Here is a 20,469-nt window from a genome sequence, read left to right on the forward strand (position 1 = left end):
AAACCGATTTCCTGATTAACTGACAACCATCTACTTCCCAAAGTTTTCCTGCAGTCTGGGGGAGTGGCCCTAAACTCCACGATTCTCATCAAGCTCTATGTGTATTTCTTTAGGTCAGATTATAAAAAGAGGAAGAAGAAATCTCCTATCTTTTTCATGAATTCCCTGTTTTCTTTCCCTCCATGAAAAATCTCTCAAAATAATTCTAAAACTAAAATGGCCAATAACTTCTTTAGGATTCCTGCTGACCCAGCAGCTCCCTAAACAGACGAGCATTTCCTCCGCTGTAATCTATGTGGTTGAAGCCACAGTGTCCTATGAGATGTGCAAGCCTGATTTGCAGAGAAGAATGATTATTAGATGCTGGGCCTGGGTTTAAACACACCTATAACCGCAGCAGGCCCAGTCTGCCCCATCCCAAGGGCATCCAGTAGATGGGAATAGTCAGCCAGCAGCGTAACTAGCCTGTACCCAGGTGACTGTTTTCACACCCTTTCTTAATGCTCTGCTGGAGATGGAACCCAGTGCCTAACGCCTGTAAAGCAAACACCCTACCACTGAGCTGCAGCCCAGCCCACATACTTTATTTATTTTTTTACTCACATTCTTTTGGTGGGGTCATTACCTTGCTCTGCTAATAAGAAACAGAAGCATACACCACCAGGACCAGATGCCAACCTCCTGGTGCCTAGGGAAACCCTTGCCTCGCCCACGACCAAAGCCCAACAGGGACAGTGGGACAGCACTGTTTAGTAACCATCAGCCGTGCACAACTGCAGCTCCCGGGCCTCTCTGCATCTCCCTGGCTCAGTAATGGCGCCTTACAGAGCCTAGAGCCTCTCTGCATCTCCTTGGCTCAGTAATGGCGCCTTACAGAGCCTAGAGCCGCAAATGCGGGCAAACAAAGCACTCAAGAATTTTAGCAGCAGAAAGCAAACTCTCTCCCTCCCCACATATCACAAGGGGGCCAGCCTGGAAGGAGGCAGGTCCCAGGAATCAGACAATCTGAGAATCTTGTCATTGACGCCTCCCCATCTGTATGTCACCTTTAAGGCTTCCTCCATGCTGCTCCTCTGGAAAATATGAAGGACCCAAGAAGGAAGGACGTCTCCCTCTGTTGAGATGTTGGACCTAGCCAGGGTTGAACCAATTTCTGATTTCCCCAACTTCTGATTCCCCACTGGTCAACCTGTCCCGGCCACTACTGTTCCCAGGCAACGCCTCTGGCGAGTCACCCTGATGCGTGTGTGGCCTTTCAGCTTTGCCTTTTGTGCATCCACACCACCAAGTACTGCACACACCTCCAAGCGCAGGAAACCATTGGGTGAGACACGAGTATTAAAAAAATAAGCTGCGTGACATTTATTTTGTCTTGTTAACATTAATATCTGTAGAAACATTTTTTATTGTCAGTATAAAAATTAACACGTTTTATTAAATACTTTCTCCAATTTCAAAACACATAAAATCAGTGTAATCTGCAATCATGTCACATGGCGGTAGTGAAGCGAGTGGCTGTATCCAAAGCAGAACACAGTACTTGAATACAGAAATCAACAATAAGCGTTATCTTGTCGGATGCAGCTGTTAGGCCAGATCTTTTGGCGAGGTCTTGTCCGAAGCCAGAACTAAACCCTTAAGGAGATGGAAGGAGCTCTCAACTTCTCAACAGCCTAGTGCTGGGCTTTTGATATCCTACGAGAGGGCGGAGATTGCCCAAAGGGTTTTTATGATGCTGAAGAACCTGAAGCTGTTATTAAAACTCATGGAGGCAAATGTGATGGACGTGTTGCCTGGGCAGAAGGCCAGCTGCCAGACTGCACCCACCCTGCTATCATTGCCATGGAAGTCTGTCCCCAGAGGAGTGGATTAAGGCATCTTGGGATGAGGACGCTGGTACCATTCATCTTGGGAAGTCTGGTTAAATGTTATACTCAGGTGACAGAGCTTAACAGGTTTCTTGTAAAGTGGGTGTGAGGCATCTAAACATAATCATCGGACAGCAGAGTTGAAACACAAATAAATCAAGACATCATTTCCCCCCAAAATTAGTCATATAATATTTCTCTTCTCAAAGGATCCAATAACCAGTTAAGTCCAAGCAATAGATTAACTAGTCCTCTGTGCTGCCTGCATAGGAACGCCACTTAAATTAAAAAAAAAAAAACAAACTATAGATGATTAATTGTTTCGTATATTACCAATTCGTTAATAAATTAATGTGACACCATTTTCCCTGAAAGCAAAAATATCTTCCCACCTCTGCTCGGTGAAAATTAAGAAATTCTAAGAACAGCATTTAGCAAATATCTATTTAAAAAAAGAGAGAGACCAATTTTCTAGGTGCATCAGGACATCCATTTAAAATCAATACAAAAAATAATTCCTTGTAAATATATAATATATATATTTATACATAATTTGAATATATTTACATACATCCAGCACCTATATACTGCATTTGTGCTCTGTAAGTGTGTGCTGACATATATTTTCTCCAATTATTACAAAATTAACAAGGAAGGCAGAACACGTGTCTGCCTTGAGTCCAACTGGGGCATGGCCAGTACACAGTGGGTCAGAGAGGGTGGCGTGGTAGCTTGCGGCTGTCCACTTATCAGGAAACATTCTTCCTTTCCTGGGATGGTGACATTTTTCCAACCGTATAAATCTTTACACATGTGTCAAATATGCTTGCCATTATTTACTCCTCTGATCCGTATATACAAGTGGAGGCGTATCATGCACTCTGGAGGCATAGCCTCTCTGCTCAGTGTAAGTAGGTTCCTGGCGCTGTCCCGTTTGGGGACAGGAAGACACGTTCACTCATGTTGTGACACTGCCGTTTATGTGTGGATACTGAGGCAGGCAGGGTTCATAAGGCATGGGGTCTGGAGAAAACACAGAATCGTCCCCTGAAGAACAAGAGCTCCTTGTGTCAGGGTAACTAGGAGAATACTGTTCGAGAGGCTGGGTGAGATCCAAGTATTCCTGCAAGAAGGGAAGAGAGACGTTTTATTTCATCTTGGGTCAGGATAACAAGGTGAATACGGTTCGAGAGGCTGAGTGAGGTCCAAGTATTCCTGCAAGAAGGGAAGAGAAGAATCTCATTTTAAACAGAAGCTCCAGAGACATCTCTACATCAGCTTTGGGAAGGGATGGGGAGCCCCCTGGAAGGTTTGCAGAGGCCCAGCTCACCCCGCTGCACCAAGACCTCCCTGAGACCCCAACTCCATTCGCTCCAGGCTGTCCTGAACTTAGCATCAATAAATCACCGGCAAGCAGCAGACGATAAGAACACAGTGAGCTGCCGGTACTAGGCAGTTGGCCCTGCCTGCTCTGCCCACAGGACCTTGGTGACCTACTGTAGCCCCTCCTCACTAGAGCTCATGGTTGGCGTTTAAGGCCCAGTGAAGTAAAAAGACAACAAGACCCCTTTAAATAGCCAGGCCCATGAATATGTATTTTCTGAATCACATTCTACAGGCTGTCCTTTCTTAGGACTATTTAAGCGGAAGGCTTCTTCATTTGTTGCGTAATTTAACAGATGTAATTCATTACTCTCAGAAGCTCTTAGAGTTAACAACGTAAGCAGGTTAAGGGAAGGCTTGGACACCCTCATGGATGTTAAATCCGTAATGGGCTGTTAAAGGAAAGTCTAGGGAAAGGGAGGTTTCAGACTTGAAAATGTGGAGTTCATAAAGTTTCTCCACTCCCCAAAGCATCCGCGGTGGCTCCTGGGGTCCCTTTGACTCATTCTCCTCCTCCAGCCCAGGGCAGGGTGCGAGCCCATGTATGTTTCTGTTTGGCTGGGGAACTAAGGCTGCTCTTTAACATTTGTACATGGGTAGTGGAAAAATCAAATTAAGAGTCCTCTCTTGTGGCAGCCAATGGCATGAGATGATATAAATTCATATGAAATTATATAAATTTCTCAATTTCAGAGTCCATAAAGTTTTAGTGGAACACAGACACTCATTTATTTACATAGAGATGTGGCTGCTTTCATGCTAGAATGGCGGTTTCGACAGAGACCATATGGCCTGAGGCTGAAAATGTTTACTCTCTGGCCCCTACAGAAAGTTCTGGCTGACCCTGGTCTGAAATGGAAAAAGATTTTTGTCTGTGTTTCTCGGTCTCTCTATATGTGTATCTCTGTGTCTCTCTGTGTTTGTGTCTCTGTCTCTCTCTGTGTGTGCCTCCCTCCCTCCCTCCCTTCCTTCCTTCCTTCCTTCCTTCCTTCCTTCCTTCCTTCCTTCCTTCCTTCCTTCTCTTCTTCTTTCCCTCCTTCCTTCCTTCCTTCCTTCCTTCCTTCCCTTCCTCTTTCCTTCCTTCCTTCCTTCCCTCCCTCTTTCCTTCCTTCCTTCCTGTCAGGGTCTCAAGTATTCTAGGCTGGCCACCAATGCTGAGGATGACCTTGAACTTCTAATCTTCCTGCATCTACCTCCCTGAGTACTGGGATGACAGGTGTGTACAACAAAGCTCAGTTTATGTAGTGCTGGGGTCTCAAACCCAGGGTTGTGTGAGCACGAGGCAGGCACTCTCATCAACTGAGTTACACCCCCAGCCCTGAAAAGCTTTCTAAACAGGGGCCTTTCTTGTCTCACTCTAACGGTACTGGCACAAATGGGGTGGCTTTGCTTACATACCCAGAAGCCAGCCACTCCTCTGTGACCTGTGGTTTGGCTGGGAGGGGGCAAAAAGCGCAGACCACAGCACAAACAGCCTCAGCCTCGGCGTTATCAGCAGAGAGCCCATGGAATGTTGGCGACCGTACGGTTTAAAAGACAAAAACCACTATAATTCATCACCAGGGCTGGCAAGAGAAAGAGTCGCCATCCAAGAAGGGGGATGTGTCGGCTCCAACAACATCAGCATTAACCACACAACCAGAAACAAACACGCCCACCACATCAAAAGAGGACTTTTTGCTTACAATGATAAAAATGAAATTTTGTCCTAAATGGAACCATTTTTCTTGAGCATGTGGTAATGATTTTAAGAAGGAAAGAAACTTCGATTTTTATATCCGTTAGACAAGATGGCATTCTGCTTTCTTATTTTAGGATATGCATATAAAGTTCAGTAGGAATGGGTCCCCTTTTAAGCATAAATATATCAATACGTAACATTGAGTATGGACCTGGGATCATTAAATGAAAACCTTAGTGCCCTTCCTAGTTTCTAAATGAAGCTGTAACTTTCAGATCTGATAGGAGGGGGGAGGAGAGAATGTCATTGGATTCCAAGCCTAGGGTTAAAGGAACTTAGGCTAGAAACAACAATTTTGGCAGGAGAAGAAAGTTGGCTTTTTTTTCCTCTCTTGAACTATTCCTTTCCTTTCAACTTCTGAAGGTCAGCTGTGTTCATTTAAATGCAAGCTCTCCCATTATTCAGCACAAGCCACAGCCAAGAGCAGAAGATAAAGCTGCCATATTGAGGCTTATACCTCTACATTCGACTGTTTTTCTTTTCAATCACTCTTTTTTTTAAATCAGAAATTGACTGTATTCTTTTTTCCTTTTAAGCATTTGGGAGATTTTTAAAACTTTTTGGCTGTGAAAACGACTGCATCAACCTTTTCTCTGTGAGGGAGTGCTATTTGGCACACTCAAGAGAATATCTCAAAATTCCTGTACAATTTCTATCATGGGTTTCCTTGGACTGTGTGGGTCTACCAGCTTTCCTGCTCATAGAATATCCCTTCTAAAATGCTAAAGGTCATTCAAGTTATGTCAAAGCCAGAAACGGGGCTGTATGTAGGAGCGTATTCAAAGAGTAACAGGAAATGATATCTTTGGTTGGCCTAAACTGTAGAGAGAACAAAGTATTTTATTCACATGTGTGCGGGTGTGCATGCATGCAGAGGCCGTGTTTTATGAGGCAGGAGCTCTCACTGAGACTGGAAACTTGCCCGCTAGGTTGGGTTAGCTACCCTAAGTTCTTCAACCACCAGTCTCTGTCTCCCCAGTGCTGGGGCTGCGAGAGAACAGCATCACACGAGGCTTTTGCTCAAACCCACACTTGGGGGGCAAGCACACTACTGACGACTGGGTACCCACTCCTGAACCCCAGCCCCGAGATAACTATTTTAACTATAGGCACCAACTGTCGTTTAAAAATCCTGTCACTCGTAACGGAACTGTATAACCTAAGTCGTACACGATATGTGTGACACGCATGTCACAGAGAAAGGTTCAAGCCACATGCCTTTCCAGACAGGCCCACACAGGGCAAGCGACATGAGGAAATGACACGTCACTGCCTTCCATTAAGTTGGTCAGCCCCTGAACCCGGGCAGCACTCACACTGACCACCAGGACATAGAATCCAGGGCTCGTGTTACACGCCAGTGTCTTCTTCCCACGCACACCAAAATGCTACCACAAAACATTTCCACCTCTTCTCTCTACACACTCCTCCTGGGCCACAGCACCACCAATAGCCATGAGGGCAGCTCAGGAGGGCCCCAGCCTCCTGCCTTAGGAGTCAGAATTCTCAAAATTCAGTTCGGGGGCGGGGGAAACACCCGACTGGAAAGGAACCCACGGTTTAACTCTGCCTGACCCTTGCACAAAAATGTTAAGCACCACCACTGACTCCAACAACGGAGCTTGAATTTAACGAACAGGGGACTCCTGAGCCAAGCAGGGTCGCCAGGCTTCTGGGAGGAAGCTTTTACCTCATTGGTAGTGAGAGTTAGAATTCGATCCAAGTCTTCGACCAACTGCTTGAACGTGGGTCTCTGCGAGGGTACAGCATGCCAACAGTCCCTCATCATCATATACCTGGGAAAAAGGATATCTCCGGTGAATTGACTTCATGAAGCGCTTTATGTACAGATGTGGTTGGTTTGGACAGGTAGCAGGGGGACATGCCCTAAGTAGTGAAATACAACTACACAAACACTAACGAACATTACAGAAACGTCTCTGCAACCCAGAACGGCTTAGGAGGACGACTCTCTACCCAGAAAGGTACATGGATGTGTTTCCCTACTGTCCCTGTTTCAGTGTGACCTAGCACAACATGGCCACAGTTTCCAGCCATCTCTAGAGAACGGAAGGAGACACATTTACAGCCTGCCTCTCCTCTCCCTCCCTAATCACTCCTGCCTGAACTAAACTTTGAGCTTTGTTTTTAGAAGCCTGATGACAAACGTTCCTCAGTTTAGAGTAAAAAATATTCAGAAACCACAACTTGAAGGTTTATGCAAGCTAATCTACCACTACAGAGCTCTGCGCTAACTTCCTGATTAACTCGTGGGTAGTCCGAGCTTCCCGCCTTATCTTGATTATGAGTTTCGACAGACCCTCCGTTAGAAAAAGCAACAGGAACATAAGGCACACAATAAATTCCTTTATATAATACGCTATAAAAAGTGGCCATTCATCAGCCCTCCACTGTACACCAGAAAGTGCTCATGGGATTACTGCTCTAAAATCCCCATGAAGAAGCACACAATGGAAGGCAGTCTCTGGGACAATCACCTTCTTAGTTTGCCCCAGAGGAGAGCCAGCACCTCGCTGCACAAGGCACGCGTCATTAACACAACACAATTTCACTTACAGTGTGAGAAAGGCATCCCTAGAAACCAGCTCACACTTTCATACTCAGAAATGGTACCCTAATGATGGCACCAGGATAAACTTTGAGTTCCCTGCTTTAAAAACACACTAGCCCGTTCGATCTGAGAAAGCATGGTTGATGTAATGACAATTTTCTTTTCCTCTCTATTTGTGTGTGTGAGGCACACACAGGCATGTGTACAGACTTGGAAGCTGAAGGTCAACCCTCAGAAACCATCCACCTTATTCTGAGATGGGGTCCCTCACTGAGACCTGACGTTTTAGGCTGTTTTGGGCTAGGCTGGTTGGCCAGCAAGCTGCAAGGATGGCCCTGTCTCCACCTCTACAGCCCGTGGGATTACGAGTGCACACATCTCTGAACCCGGCTTTTTAGCTGGGTGTGAGGAATGAACTCTGGTCCTTGTGCTTGCATGGTAAGCATTTTAACCACCTCCCTATCCCCATCACATCTGAAAAAAATCAGCTCATTTTCATTTTATTTTATGGAGAAGAAGGGCCACATTCTGTGGCTCAGGCCGGCTTCAACCTGGTGGGAACTACCTTGCTCCAGCCTCAACAGTGCTGGGATTACCAGGTGTGGGTCACCCTGCCTCGTTGTCATGACAATTATCAACGATTAAAAGTGCTTTGGAAAGAGCCCATTTCTGCTTCCACATCGCTTGTTCGTTCTACCGGGGCAGCCCTGCAGCATTCTGGCTTGGTACCTGACCTATGAGTGTTCCCGTCACCATGAGGCTCCCTCTTCCCGTGGACAGCCCAGAGTTGAGCCCCACTCCATACGCTTTGGCAGGATGTACATTCTTTTGGACAAGTCACAGTTGTCTGTGTAACTATCTCCATGCTGGGACTGAACCCAGGGACAGCTTCAACAATTCTTCTTAGAGAATGTTTAGAAAACGGGGCCCTGAGGGGCCCGGGGCATGTCTGGAGACGGGACAGATGTGGTGAGCCCTCTGCGTTGTCGGCAGGATGGCCACAGCCCTTACAGCTCATTAGTGCAGTTGGCAGGCTTGTCCATCCTGTGTCCCTCCTTGAGCAGCTTAAAAAGTTCCTCCACGGGAATCCCTGGGTAGGGGGATCCCCCTAAAGTGAAGATCTCCCACATTAACACCCCGAAGGACCAGCTGCAGAGAAAAGAGAAAACATGGCATTAGTACTGCGCCCAGAGCGCAGAAACCTAAACATGTCAGTTAAAAAAATAAACACCCACTCACTTCTTACATCCACAGATAAATGAGCCCTCCCGCAATCCATCCGACCTGCCCTTCCCTGACCCCCAAGGAGCCTCCCTAAATGAGGATGACATTCGGATGGTCTGACGGAATTTTCCATCAATAGACAAAGAGCCGTACCACCACTACTTAAAGTTCTTTGTCTTTTATGTGGTGATAGTAACGTGGGGGCAGCTGGGGGTGGGGGGGTCTAGACGCCCGACTTCAGGCTTCTTCTGTCTAAATCACCTCCCTCTGCAGCTGACCCAAGAACCTGGATTTACAGATGACAGAATAAGATCCGAAGGCCGACTCTGTAAGAGGAGGCCTGCCCTATTGGAACAGCCACAGGGCAAAGATTCTGTGACTTAGTGTGATCTGAAAGGAGCCAGCACAGGGCTGGAATTAGCACAGAAGAATTTCATGCCCCAAGAGAAGAGGCTCATACAGCAGAAAGTGAGAAGACCTCACAGGTGCCGTCCATACTTGATTATCTCATAGGACGCAAGCCTATGAGATAATCAAGCAGCACACTTGTGTCCTGCAGTTCCAGAAACTCATGCATACTGACTCTGGGAGCACTGTCTCTGGTTTTCTACCAAGCAGGGGCCACACTATAGGCAAAACCAGTACAGAGCCTCAGTGCAGTCACACACAAATCTGTGACTCCTTTCCTTCTAGGAAGACTGACAGGAGCAAGCACACTGGTGCACAAACCCCCACAACAAAAACCTTAAAAAACAAAACAAAACAAAACAAACAAACAAAAAAAACCCAGCCCATCCCAATGAAAAACCATACAACAACTTTGTCCTGTGGAATAATTATAGACCCATAGAAACTGGCAAAAAAACAGCATCTTTTATCCAGTTTCTCCCAGGAACATCTTTCAGTTAAATTTCCTAATCTACAATATCAGTTGGAACCTGGCTCTAACTGCAGTTTACATGAATCACCAGAAAAATTCATGTAATCTCTACTGTATTCTACAATATGATCAGAAGCTAAGAAGAAACTTAAAAAAGTATAATAACCATGGCAGGCAAATGCGGCAGTCATCCGAACTGACCGTGCCTCATCCAGCCTCAGCTTCTAAGGACAAGCCTGGGCCAGAGAAAAATTACACACACCTAAATAGGAAGGGCTTCAGGGTATTTTCTGTTTTCTGATTTTTATAAGGACGGGCTCACACTACATATCTCTGGCTGGCCTTGGACTTGCTACATGTAGTCTAGGTTGGTCTTGAACTTGTGTCCTCCTGGGTGCTAGAGCATACACATGTACTTCCAGGACCACCCACTTTACAAATAAGTCAGAGTGTGGTGACTGAGCATCCGCCATCTATGATGGGAGGAGGATACTTCCACTGTGGCAGCAGGAGGCTGGCATCTCCACCTCTCAAAGGCAGGCAGACTAGTAACCAAACACTGGGTCCCAATCTACCATATACCCATGTCATCTGAGATCCCTGACTCCCATGCCTTCTAGGAGCAGGTGGGGCCTGTAGCAGTTCTGAAACTCAACCCACGTAGGAACCAAGAACAGGAGCTACTCACACATCACTTTGATGAGTGTAAACTCTATCAAAAAGGGCTTCAGGAGCCATCCACTTGACTGGGAGTCGCCCCTGTAAGGAAACGTAAAAACCTGTAGGTTTTACAAGAACACTGCCATGGGCTCGAGAAGGCCATGCCCTGTGTAATAGTACTGTCACATTTTTGTAGCCCACATAAGCCCACAACTTTCACTTAGCCCAAGGCAGGCCCGAACTCTTAGCAGTCTTCCAGCCTCAGCTTTTGACCTCCTACACCTGGCTTCCTTATTTTGTCAAAATTTAAAATAAAGGTCTCGGGCACCACACGGATTGGTTAGGCCTGTGGGGCCTTCATACAATGTGTGGAGAGAGACGCTGAGTCCTGGGAGACACGTCTGTGCATGTGCTGGCAGGTAGAGGAAATGACTGTGGTGACATGCATAGGGCCCCTTGCTTGCTTGTCTATAAAAAATACTAAGGCTCCCAGTCAGGTGCCGGGACTTCCTGGCTGGTTCCAAGAACCACGTCTGCAGAGTAGATTTAGGTTCCTGTTTCTTCCTCATTTCACTACTCCAGCCTGTCTTGAATTTGGACTTCAAACCTGAGCACTCAGCCAGCACCCAGTGGTAGGCAGCCCAGGCTACCTCCTACACCCTCTGAGTGAAAGAGATGGCTTTCACCAGTTTACCACTAGGACAGAAATAAGCTCCAACTAACTGCATATACTGGTGAAGATCCATAGATCTGGTTCTTTGAATAAAGTATCAAAGTGTTATTTCTTTGTAGTCTCATCATCATCTATATCCCTAGCACGCAGGTACAGCCCGATGGGCCTATGGGCAAAATGAACCCAGCCAGTTTCCAAGTTCTAGTCCTTGGTACAAACGCTGAGCCATCTAGCCACCCCCCTCCCCCAATTATGAAGGTTTTTAAGTGAGCCATACAAAGCCCTGGAGGCCATGGATGGGTGTTCTGCGTAAAAGAGCGATTCATATACACCACACCTACCTCAGATACAATCTAAATTTGCTAACCGAGAATTAACCAAACATATCAGAATGTAATGTGGAGAGGAGACAGTCCATGGTTCTCCCACTGATAAGCTTGTGTCATTCTGTAACCTCTCCCACCCAGTGTTACATTACACACTCACATTTGTGGTCTTTTTGTAATAGTCTATGTTGTTGATGTCCCTGGCCAGGCCAAAGTCTGCTATCTTCATCACGTTGTTTTCTGTTACCAACACATTTCTGGCTGCCAGATCTCGATGGATACACTGCAATCGAGGAAGAAGGGAGAGATATAATCCCAGTGTGTTTTGAGATCAAAAGAAAAATAGACTCTAAAAAAAATAAAAGCAAGACAGAAAATACACCCCAAGTCAAAAACTGGGCATAAAAATACTGCAAGAGCCGTGCTGGGCTGTAAACTCGGCGAGCTTACAACAAAAGCCCCAAACATGACATGATAATCATTCATTCTAATTTAAATAAACAAACAAAGGCCCTAGTCATCTTAGCAAGTAAAGTTGATTGTATAACCCCATTCTCTTTTATCTGCATGTCTCCTGCAGCTCCACGCAAACCTGACACTAAATACCGTTCTAAAATCTTTGAGCTCAACTCGTGCTCTCTCCCACCCACTAAGCATGACTCTGAGATGACTAAGTTAATTTCCAACTGTCTTCTTCAGCTCATGGTCACTTCTCTAACAGTGTGACCTCATGTCCTGCAAACACTCGGTCTCGGCAAGGTGTAGCCCTGTCATTTCTATCTTTCCTTCCCCTGCCTCGCCTCTAGGCTGTATGAGGACCTTCCTCACCATCAGACCCAACTGACCACTTCTACATTTCCACTTTCTGCAGCTATGGACACTGTCGATGTCTGTTTCTAGAAATGGTTCCTTCACTGAATCCTCCCTCAATCTTTTCTCTTGCTTCACTCTCTTGCAGTCTCTTGGGCTGACTCTCTTCTTCCCATGTCCCTAAAAAGCAAAGACGCTGCTACAAATGGTTTGTGTGTTTCTTCTATCCTATAGCATCAGGATGCAGACAGCAGTTGCAAACCCCACCTCCATCCTGGCCTCTGCTGAGACTCAATGACTCATGATCAAGTCACGCTGGGACATTTCCGCAGGCAGCAATGCCCTCTTGACATCTCAAAGTCAATGTTTCTACTTCTTTGACTCCTATCCTGTTTGGTCTTTAATGAGAAAGGTTTATATTCTACACTCATGTCCTGACCATTCCAGCTTAGGATGGCTCCCTTAGGCCAGGCTGTGGTCTCTGTCCTTCCCCTGCCTCTGTGGACTGCTACACTGACTGTCAAGAGGCTTCCTTGACTCCCCTTTTACACTTTATACACTGTGCTTCAGACACAGCCCAGCATGTCCTCTTCTGGCACACTGCCCAGCCTGTGTTCATCTAGCCACATTCTCAGTGCGGTGTATTACAACACCCAGCCAGAGCAGGGGCTACACTGTATCTGCACACACCTCAGGACCTGGTCCGGCTGTGCTTGCTATGAGACATCTAATGAGAGGCTGCACTGTCCCAACAGTAACCGTGGTCTTAAGAAGGTCCAGCCATTATCGTGTACAAAGCTATGCTTTCCTTAGCTATTGCGTTTCAGGTGATTTCATTAGGTACACAGTAAATAGAAACTCTCATCAGCCATCTCTATTTTTGGAAAAGCATCACCCTCAAATGCCTTTATATAGGTTACGAACCAAGGTTAACCATCCCGTGAAGCAGAGAGACTTCATCGACTGGACGAGTGAACTGGAAATGCCCTGTTATAAGCTCTCCATGAAATGACCAAATAAAGATGGAACAAGACTAACTGCTTCTGAAACATGAATGAGGAATTATTTTAACTCTGCCCTCACCCACGCCCAGGCATCCCCTGTGCTCACTTGCATGTGTGGGTGGGCCAAAATCAGAGATGAAGAAGCAGGCAAGCCACCCAAGTCTGCGTGTTCCCAGCCAGCCGAGGAGCGGGAAATGTGAGCTCCCGGGGCTGCCTGCCACTCAGCCTGTGTTGGAGTACATTGCCGGTTTGGAGGCCTCTTCAAATTCAACTTCCAAGACCCGGGCCAACTTCTCCTGGTGGTGTGCTCCCACTGACATGTGCTCTCTGTGTTTGGCAAGCCGAGTGGTCAGAAGAATCTAGCTTCCCCTGCAGGGGCCTCCGACCACACATTGAGCCTCAACTGGAACAGAAAGACTACCGTAGGCCACTGCTACCATCCTGCGCACTCTGTATTCCAGGGGGCTGGGAAACACCAAGAGCTGAACAGCAGACTTAGAACCAGACCGTATCTGACCAACGCAGGCTCCTGAGAGGTAGCTGGCAATTAGTAACCAGGGTTGAGCTTCAGCAGCGGCTTGCTGGTTGCCACCTTCCCTCAGCTGGCTCTCAGATACGTTCACTGTGAGCACTGCATCGTCTGTGGACATTATTCCCCGCCCCACTTCCTGGCTCCCGGTTCTTCCTCACGTCGGGAAGCTACGCCACCATTCAGTTTCTCAAGTCAGTCATCAGGAGCTCTTTGTCTTTGTAAACTCTGCTTCCCCTCACCTAATCAACCTACCACCTTGACAGCTGAACATGCTCAAATTCCAACTACCAGCTCCTTTCAGTGTCTTGGGACCTGATGAAGTTTGACCCAAAGAGGAACTCAGTGTTCCCAACACAACCCACGAGGGCAAACCGTAAAGCACACACCTGACTCGAATACTGATCTTTGACAGCTTTGCACAACCCCTAGGGCCCAGGGTACCTGCCTCGCACCGTAAGGCCCTGAATGAGTAGGGTTTTATCACAATGTTTCTGATTGTTTACATCCTTGTTTTTTATTATTCCACATTTACTGGTATTTTTCTTCCACTGTTACCACTCACTCGTGTTTTAAGAAAGCAAAGATGGCATATGTTCTGGCCACCCTGCTGGACAGTCCGGCCCAGAGAACAGGCACCTGGTGAACCTCTAGGCCTGAAGAAAATGAGGAGGCAGTTCTCCTGCCACTTTTGCATCAGCACAAACTCCAGTGCATACATTCCTCCTGTCTCCTACCCAGGAGGAATCCCAGCAGCAACCAAGCCCAGAGAAGCTAACAGGCTGCCTATGGCTGACTCCTGGCCCAGGTTACCACGTGAAACAGTTCAAGCATTTCAAGATGAAGTGGTGCCATGGCTAGCCACATCTGCCAGATTTGATTGTGACACCCATTCGCTTAGCCTAAGTCCAGCGTACACACAGCAAGACCAAGTACACATATGCACACATACATGCATGTGAAAATATAAATACATATGCACATGCACACAGACGCATAGACACAAAACCGCACACGTGCACACGTATGCCCACGTGTGCGCACAAACACAACCTGTTTGCTTTTAGTGTTCACCACTTTAGAAGTGAGCTCTTTTACTTCACATCCTGTTTCCTCAACATTTCAGAATCCAAAAATCCAAAACATTTGCAGTGTTGAGGGGATGCCATGAGTGGAAAATTCCAGACCATAAAACTTTGTTTTATGCACAAATCATTACAAATCCTATGTAAAGGTACCTTCCGGCTATGTGAATACAGTTCATAGAAAACAATTGCTTTTAACAGAATTGGGTGCTTCACTTAGATCACGTCTTGTTACACACAGGCAAATATTACAAAAATCTAACCTCCCCCCCCACCCCGGTCAGGGTTTCTCTGTGTAGTCTTGGCTGTCCTGGAATCACTTTGTAGACCAAGCTAGTCTCGAACTCACAGAGATCTGCCTGGCTCACACCATACCCAGCACCCTAAAACTCATTAAAAAAAATAATTTATTTAACTTTATTTTATATGCATTAGTGTGAAGGTGTCAGATCTCTTGGAATGGGCATTACAGACAGATGTGAGCTGCCATGTGGGTGTTGGGAGCAGACAGTGCTCTTAACCACTGAGCCATCCCTCCAGCCCCACCCTAAAACTCTTAACTCTGGTGTTTTTAGGAATTTGGGGTAAAAGATTTCCCAACTATGCACCCCAATCTTAACATGACACAATCATCCCCATCCAAATTCCCATCTTAACACAACATCATAACTACTCTGTCCCAATCCATAGCGTGACCATAGTAATGTCCTTTAAGATACAGTCATGTTGAGGTATTAGCTGTTTACAGTAAAAGCTGACCATCACCTCCCATTCCAGAGAATCCAGCGTGTCTAGGATTGACACACTTCTGCATCTGGTAGTTTTGTCTCTTTAGCCTCCTTTAATCAATGTGTTATCTGTCGCTGCCTCTCTGTCTATGTCTCTCTCTATACCTCTCTTTCATGTTCTGCAAGCTGGCTGCAAACTTGATACTTAGCTGAGGATGACCTTGAATTTCCATTTTCCTACCTTCACCTCCTTCAGGTGTGTACTACCACACTGGGCGATGGGACCCAGGGCTACATGCATGACGGGCAATGGCATTCTACTGACAGCCCTAGCTCTCCTGAGCCCTTCTTAACTGACATGATACAGATATTTAAGGTGATATCTTGTCAAATGTCCCACGTTCTAGTTTATCCTTTTCTTTTCTTTCTTTCTTCCTTTCTTTCTTTCTTTCTTTTTTATTTTCAAGACAGGCTTTCTCTGTGTAGCCTGGCTGTCCTCGCTCTTTGGACCAGCTGGCCTTGAACTCATGAGATCTGCCGTCCTTTGCCTCCCAAGTGCTGAGGTTAAAGGGGTGCCACCACCACCACTGCCCAGCCAATGTCTGTCTGTTTCTTGAGGCCAAAGATTTTCTCAGAGCCAATCCCCTCCCAATCATGTATATATACACACTGTACATGTATAAAATCAGAACTCAAAACTGCTCAAATTTGGCTTCTTAAAACCTCCACATCAGGAGGTTTTATAGTGGCTAAAAAACAGAAAAGAAAAAAGCTATATCAGCTGTAAACTCTCAAGAAAATTGAAAGAAAGAAAAAAGAAGCAAAGCAAAACTCAGAGCACATGATAGCTCTAAGCCGCATTCCCAGGTGATAAAAAGCAGGGCTGAGAAAGGGCCAGAGGGCCTGCCACTTGTACCATCTGACACAGGTCACCTCATTCACTCTTGATGCTAGCAAAGCCCCCAGGGGAATCCAGATTTATGGCCCTTCCAGCAGCCCAGGCTCCCAGGTGACAGAGATACATCTCTCTGGGGACCCTCTGTCTTTGGCAACCTGTCGAGTTAAGGACAGAATTGCAGCAAGCTCCACTCCAGGTCAGAGCTGACCCCATCTCTGCCTCTACGTGTGCGAGTGAGGAAGGGTATCTTAGGTCCTCTGAAAACGCCATGAAAGCTCTGGGCACCTGCCTAAGCATCTAGAATAACTGGAATGCTTCGAGTTCCATTGTAAGTGGCTTGCTTGGAATGCCAACCATTCACCTCAGGGGACCTGGCCAACTTCTGACCACAGAGTCACGGAAGGAGACAAAATAAACAGATATCCCAGACTCCCGATGTCAAAAATACTCCTGTGCTCAATCTCCATTCTCAGATCATTTAATTCCACACCAAGCTCATCACTCTAAATTTAACACCCAATTCTGTGCCCCAAGCTCACTGGAATGAAGCTGGGTCATCCCCAGGAGCATCCCACCTGCCCTGCCTCAGAACAGGGTCCACTCTTCCCGCAGCTAAGCTTTCGAGGCTGCTCTGTCTGGCCTTTCAAGAGTCTATTAAACTGGAATATAAATAAGACCACAGATATTTTCCAGGTTGTACAAGACGTGCAAGGACTTGATCAAGCAAACAAGCACATCTGAACTGCCCAGCTTCTTCAGAAACACTTAGCTGGCTTTTGCAGCCAACCAACCAGAATGGGAAGGACTCACCTTTTGGGAAGCCAAGTACTCCATGCCTCTAGCCAGCTGATAGGTGCAGGACACCAGGTCCTTGAAGGTCATCTGCTCCTCAGGGACTCGGTTAATGTCATAGGAGTACTCCATGCCAGGCGGCCTCCGGGCTCGGAGGTATTCCCGGAGGTTGCCCTTCGATGCGTACTCAACTATGACGTAGAGAGGCCCTGTGACAGGAGGAGAAGCTCCCTAAGGCAGCGAAAGCAGAACGACCCTGGGGCGGCCCAGCACAGGTTTTAGTCATTACAAGCCTGGGTGGGTTTGTGGTGCTGAGGATTAAACCCAGAACCTTGGACATGTACTCTATCGCTCGGTGACAGCCCAACCTTTTTTTTTTTTAATTAGTTTTATCATGCAGAAAGGCATGGATAAAAAGAAAACGCCTCCATTTCTAATCTTTCCAAAATGATGATCCACATGTTAACTTCCAAAGGTTTAACGAAATAAAAGAGTTGTAACAACTTTTCTCCTTTTGGTGCCCTTCTTTCCCCCACAGCAGTGGTTCTCAGCCTTCCTGCTGCTGCGACCCTTTAATACATCTCCTCATATGGCGACCCCAACCACAAAATGATTTCACTTCTGCTCCACAGCTGTAATTTTGCCACTGTTATGAATCATAATGTAAATATCTGTGTTTAACGAAGGTCTTAAGCAAACCCCTTTGGGAGTCGCACAACTCACAGGTTGCGAAACGCTACCCTGTTTTCCTGGAAAAGCAACATCAATCAGAAGCCCAGCTTCCTTGAGCTACTCCATGTTTGTGGGGGTTGGGGGGGGCATATGTGTGTGTGGGGGTATTCATACACGTGTGTGGGCATGTGCATACACAAATATTGCAAGAATAAGTAAATATTAAATTCGTAGGATGACAATAAAAGATGAGAATTGAGATAGCTTCAAATAGCCAGGATTCAGTACGGATTCAAGGGCTGAAAAGAATGTTCCCCAGGCCACATCCTGCCAAATAGCCTTTGGGGTCATCATATTTTATTGTCCCCCAAGCCAAGCCATGCCCATTCATTTCTGTATCATATAGGCTGTTTTGTTGTTGTTTTTCCAATACAATGGCAGTGATGAGTATTTGTGGCACAAACCACAGGTCCACAAAAGCCTAAAATATCTACAGTTGCCCTTTGGAGAAGGAGGTTCCAGTCCCTGAACACCTAAAAGTGAAGCTGCGTGCGCAGGCATTTTTCAAGTCTACTAATCACTGTCAAGTTGATTTCTAAAGTACCAGTAGGCACTCGCGGAGCAGCCAGGGAATCATTCCCCTGGGGGAGACTGCTCTTTCCTTCCTCTCTCACTCTCTGTGAAGCTATTCTTAAGAGCTCAGCTATCTGCTGCCTAGAGCAAGACAGGATTCCTCAGTCCCCATTTTAAGAGAAGAACTTCTCAACCATAGCATGCTGCTCTCTCTCTCTGTTTCTCTCTCTCTCTCTTTAAGAAATCTCTTAACCCCTCACACAACAAAAACATCAGAAGAAATCCCTTTCCAAAGCAGCCTCTACTCCAAACTCTCCATGGCCCCCAGCGACAGCCACGGACCTGCTGTTCACCCATAGCTGGTAACATCTTCCTCGGGGTAGAGTGAAAATGACTTCAAAACTGTGTGTCTATGTGTGTGGATATGTTTGTTTGTATTTGTGTATGTGTGCTAGTGTGTGGCGCCCAGAAGACAACCTTATTTTTAACAGGGTCTCTCACTGACCAGGAACTCACTGCAAAGGTTAAGCTAGTGAGTGGGCCAGTGAGTCCCAGGAGCTACCTTTCTTCCTCTCCCCAGTGCTAGCTAGGATCACAAGAGCCTCATTTTAAATATGGATTCTAGAGGTCAAACTTGTAAAGCCACCCCTCTATTGACTGAGCTCTCTCCCTAGCTCCTACTTTTGTATGGTTTGGAGACAGTCTTACTATCACCCTAGGCTGGTGTCAAACTCCTCTCTCAGTCTGAGGGGAAAGATGCTCTAAAAGCAGAAACCCAACAGCCCACTTGTTTCTAGATGAAGCCTGATGGCCAGCAGTGGACAGAACACACCCTTCTCCTACTCACCATCCTGGGTGCAGGCCCCCAGCAGGTTGATGATGTTCTTATGTTTACCAATCATCTTCATCATCTCCATCTCTGACACCAGATCAGAAAGGTCCTTCTCTGTGGCATCATCTGTGAACATGGATTAGGTGAGTTATAAATAGTCTGTTTTTCACCCCAACTCCCAGGCTGTCACTCTTGGCCATCAAACTCTTAGTTAGAACACCATGAAGTTGAATTTTAGAACCAGACACATGTTTCCATCTAATCAGCAAACAGGTAAAAGCTGAGGCAGGGAAGTGCCGTGCTCAGTATCAAAGAGGTCACTGGGGGCCATGTAGCCAATAGTTGGGACCAAATCTTGGCCCCCAACACCAAGGCCAAGTCTTTCAAAGAGAAGCTCTTGATTGTGAACTAACCCCACCCTCTGATATATATAAGGTACCTTCTAGAGAACACACCCAGTTTCCTAATGCCCCCACACAACTTGGAGAATGATGGGGAGGAAATCACAGGAGGAACTTTGGGAGCCACTAGAAGATTTGTTTTTACAGAGCAAAAATTCCAAACATAGCCTTTAGCTTCTTCAAAGTCAGACCCTGGAAGTACCCCTAAGTGCATCTGTAAATGTGCATGCATTCAGAGACAGTCTGAGTGTGCAAAGAGCTCTCTCAGAGGCTCCAATTATCACCCTACAAGAGAAGTACAAGTCATGTCACACATGCCTGGCACATGCATGGCAGAAGCCCAATACACATGGGCTCACAGGGAGCTCTTTAAGAGGTAAGACCATTTCCAGTGTGCCCTCCTTTAGGTTAATTCTTCTGCTGTCACATTCATCCTTGTAGTTTTAGGATGAAAACCCAATGCCATGTGCAGGCCACTCAAGCATTCTGCCACTGGGCTAATTCACTACAGGGGGAAAAAAAATCTGGCTTTAAAAATGAAATAGGGGCATGGACATCTAAAAATCTATCCTGATCTACACGAAGAAGAAGGGAGGGAGGTGGAAAAAAAGAGGACTATGGACGCATGGCTCAGCGTGCTGCCTTCCCTAGATCTTGGCTATACTCTGGCGATCACAGAGGATGTTGAAAAGGCTTTGGATGTCCTCTGACCACGATGAAAAGGACAGCAACCAGTCTTGCTTAAAGAGGAAGGCCAACCCCTAAATTTTCCTTTTTGCAACAGTCTCAGGGATCTCAAAACCAGAAGTCATATAGAA

The 20,469-nt window shown here is 46.4% G+C and overlaps 1 protein-coding gene across 5 annotated transcripts in view; it reads right to left on the reverse strand.

Moving 5' to 3' along the window:
- Positions 1-1,338: 1,338 nt before the first annotated feature.
- The window catches only part of Fgfr2 (fibroblast growth factor receptor 2), a 103,961-nt gene continuing 84,830 nt past the window's right edge, over positions 1,339-20,469 (reverse strand). For all 5 annotated transcript variants that reach the window (XM_055608806.1, XM_055608805.1, XM_055608804.1 and 2 more), the window contains 7 exons: positions 19,266-19,376; positions 17,192-17,382; positions 11,488-11,610; positions 10,357-10,427; positions 8,576-8,713; positions 6,683-6,788; positions 1,339-2,991 (listed from right to left, as the gene is read on the reverse strand). In XM_055608806.1, coding sequence (XP_055464781.1) covers positions 2,827-2,991; positions 6,683-6,788; positions 8,576-8,713; positions 10,357-10,427; positions 11,488-11,610; positions 17,192-17,382; positions 19,266-19,376 — 905 coding nt within the window. In that variant the 3' untranslated portion in view covers positions 1,339-2,826. The remainder of the gene's footprint in view (positions 2,992-6,682; positions 6,789-8,575; positions 8,714-10,356; positions 10,428-11,487; positions 11,611-17,191; positions 17,383-19,265; positions 19,377-20,469) is intronic.

Source organism: Psammomys obesus, unplaced genomic scaffold, assembly GCF_907164565.1.
Source record: "Psammomys obesus unplaced genomic scaffold, mPsaObe1.curated_primary_1811, whole genome shotgun sequence".
NCBI classification, from domain to species: domain Eukaryota; kingdom Metazoa; phylum Chordata; class Mammalia; order Rodentia; family Muridae; genus Psammomys; species Psammomys obesus.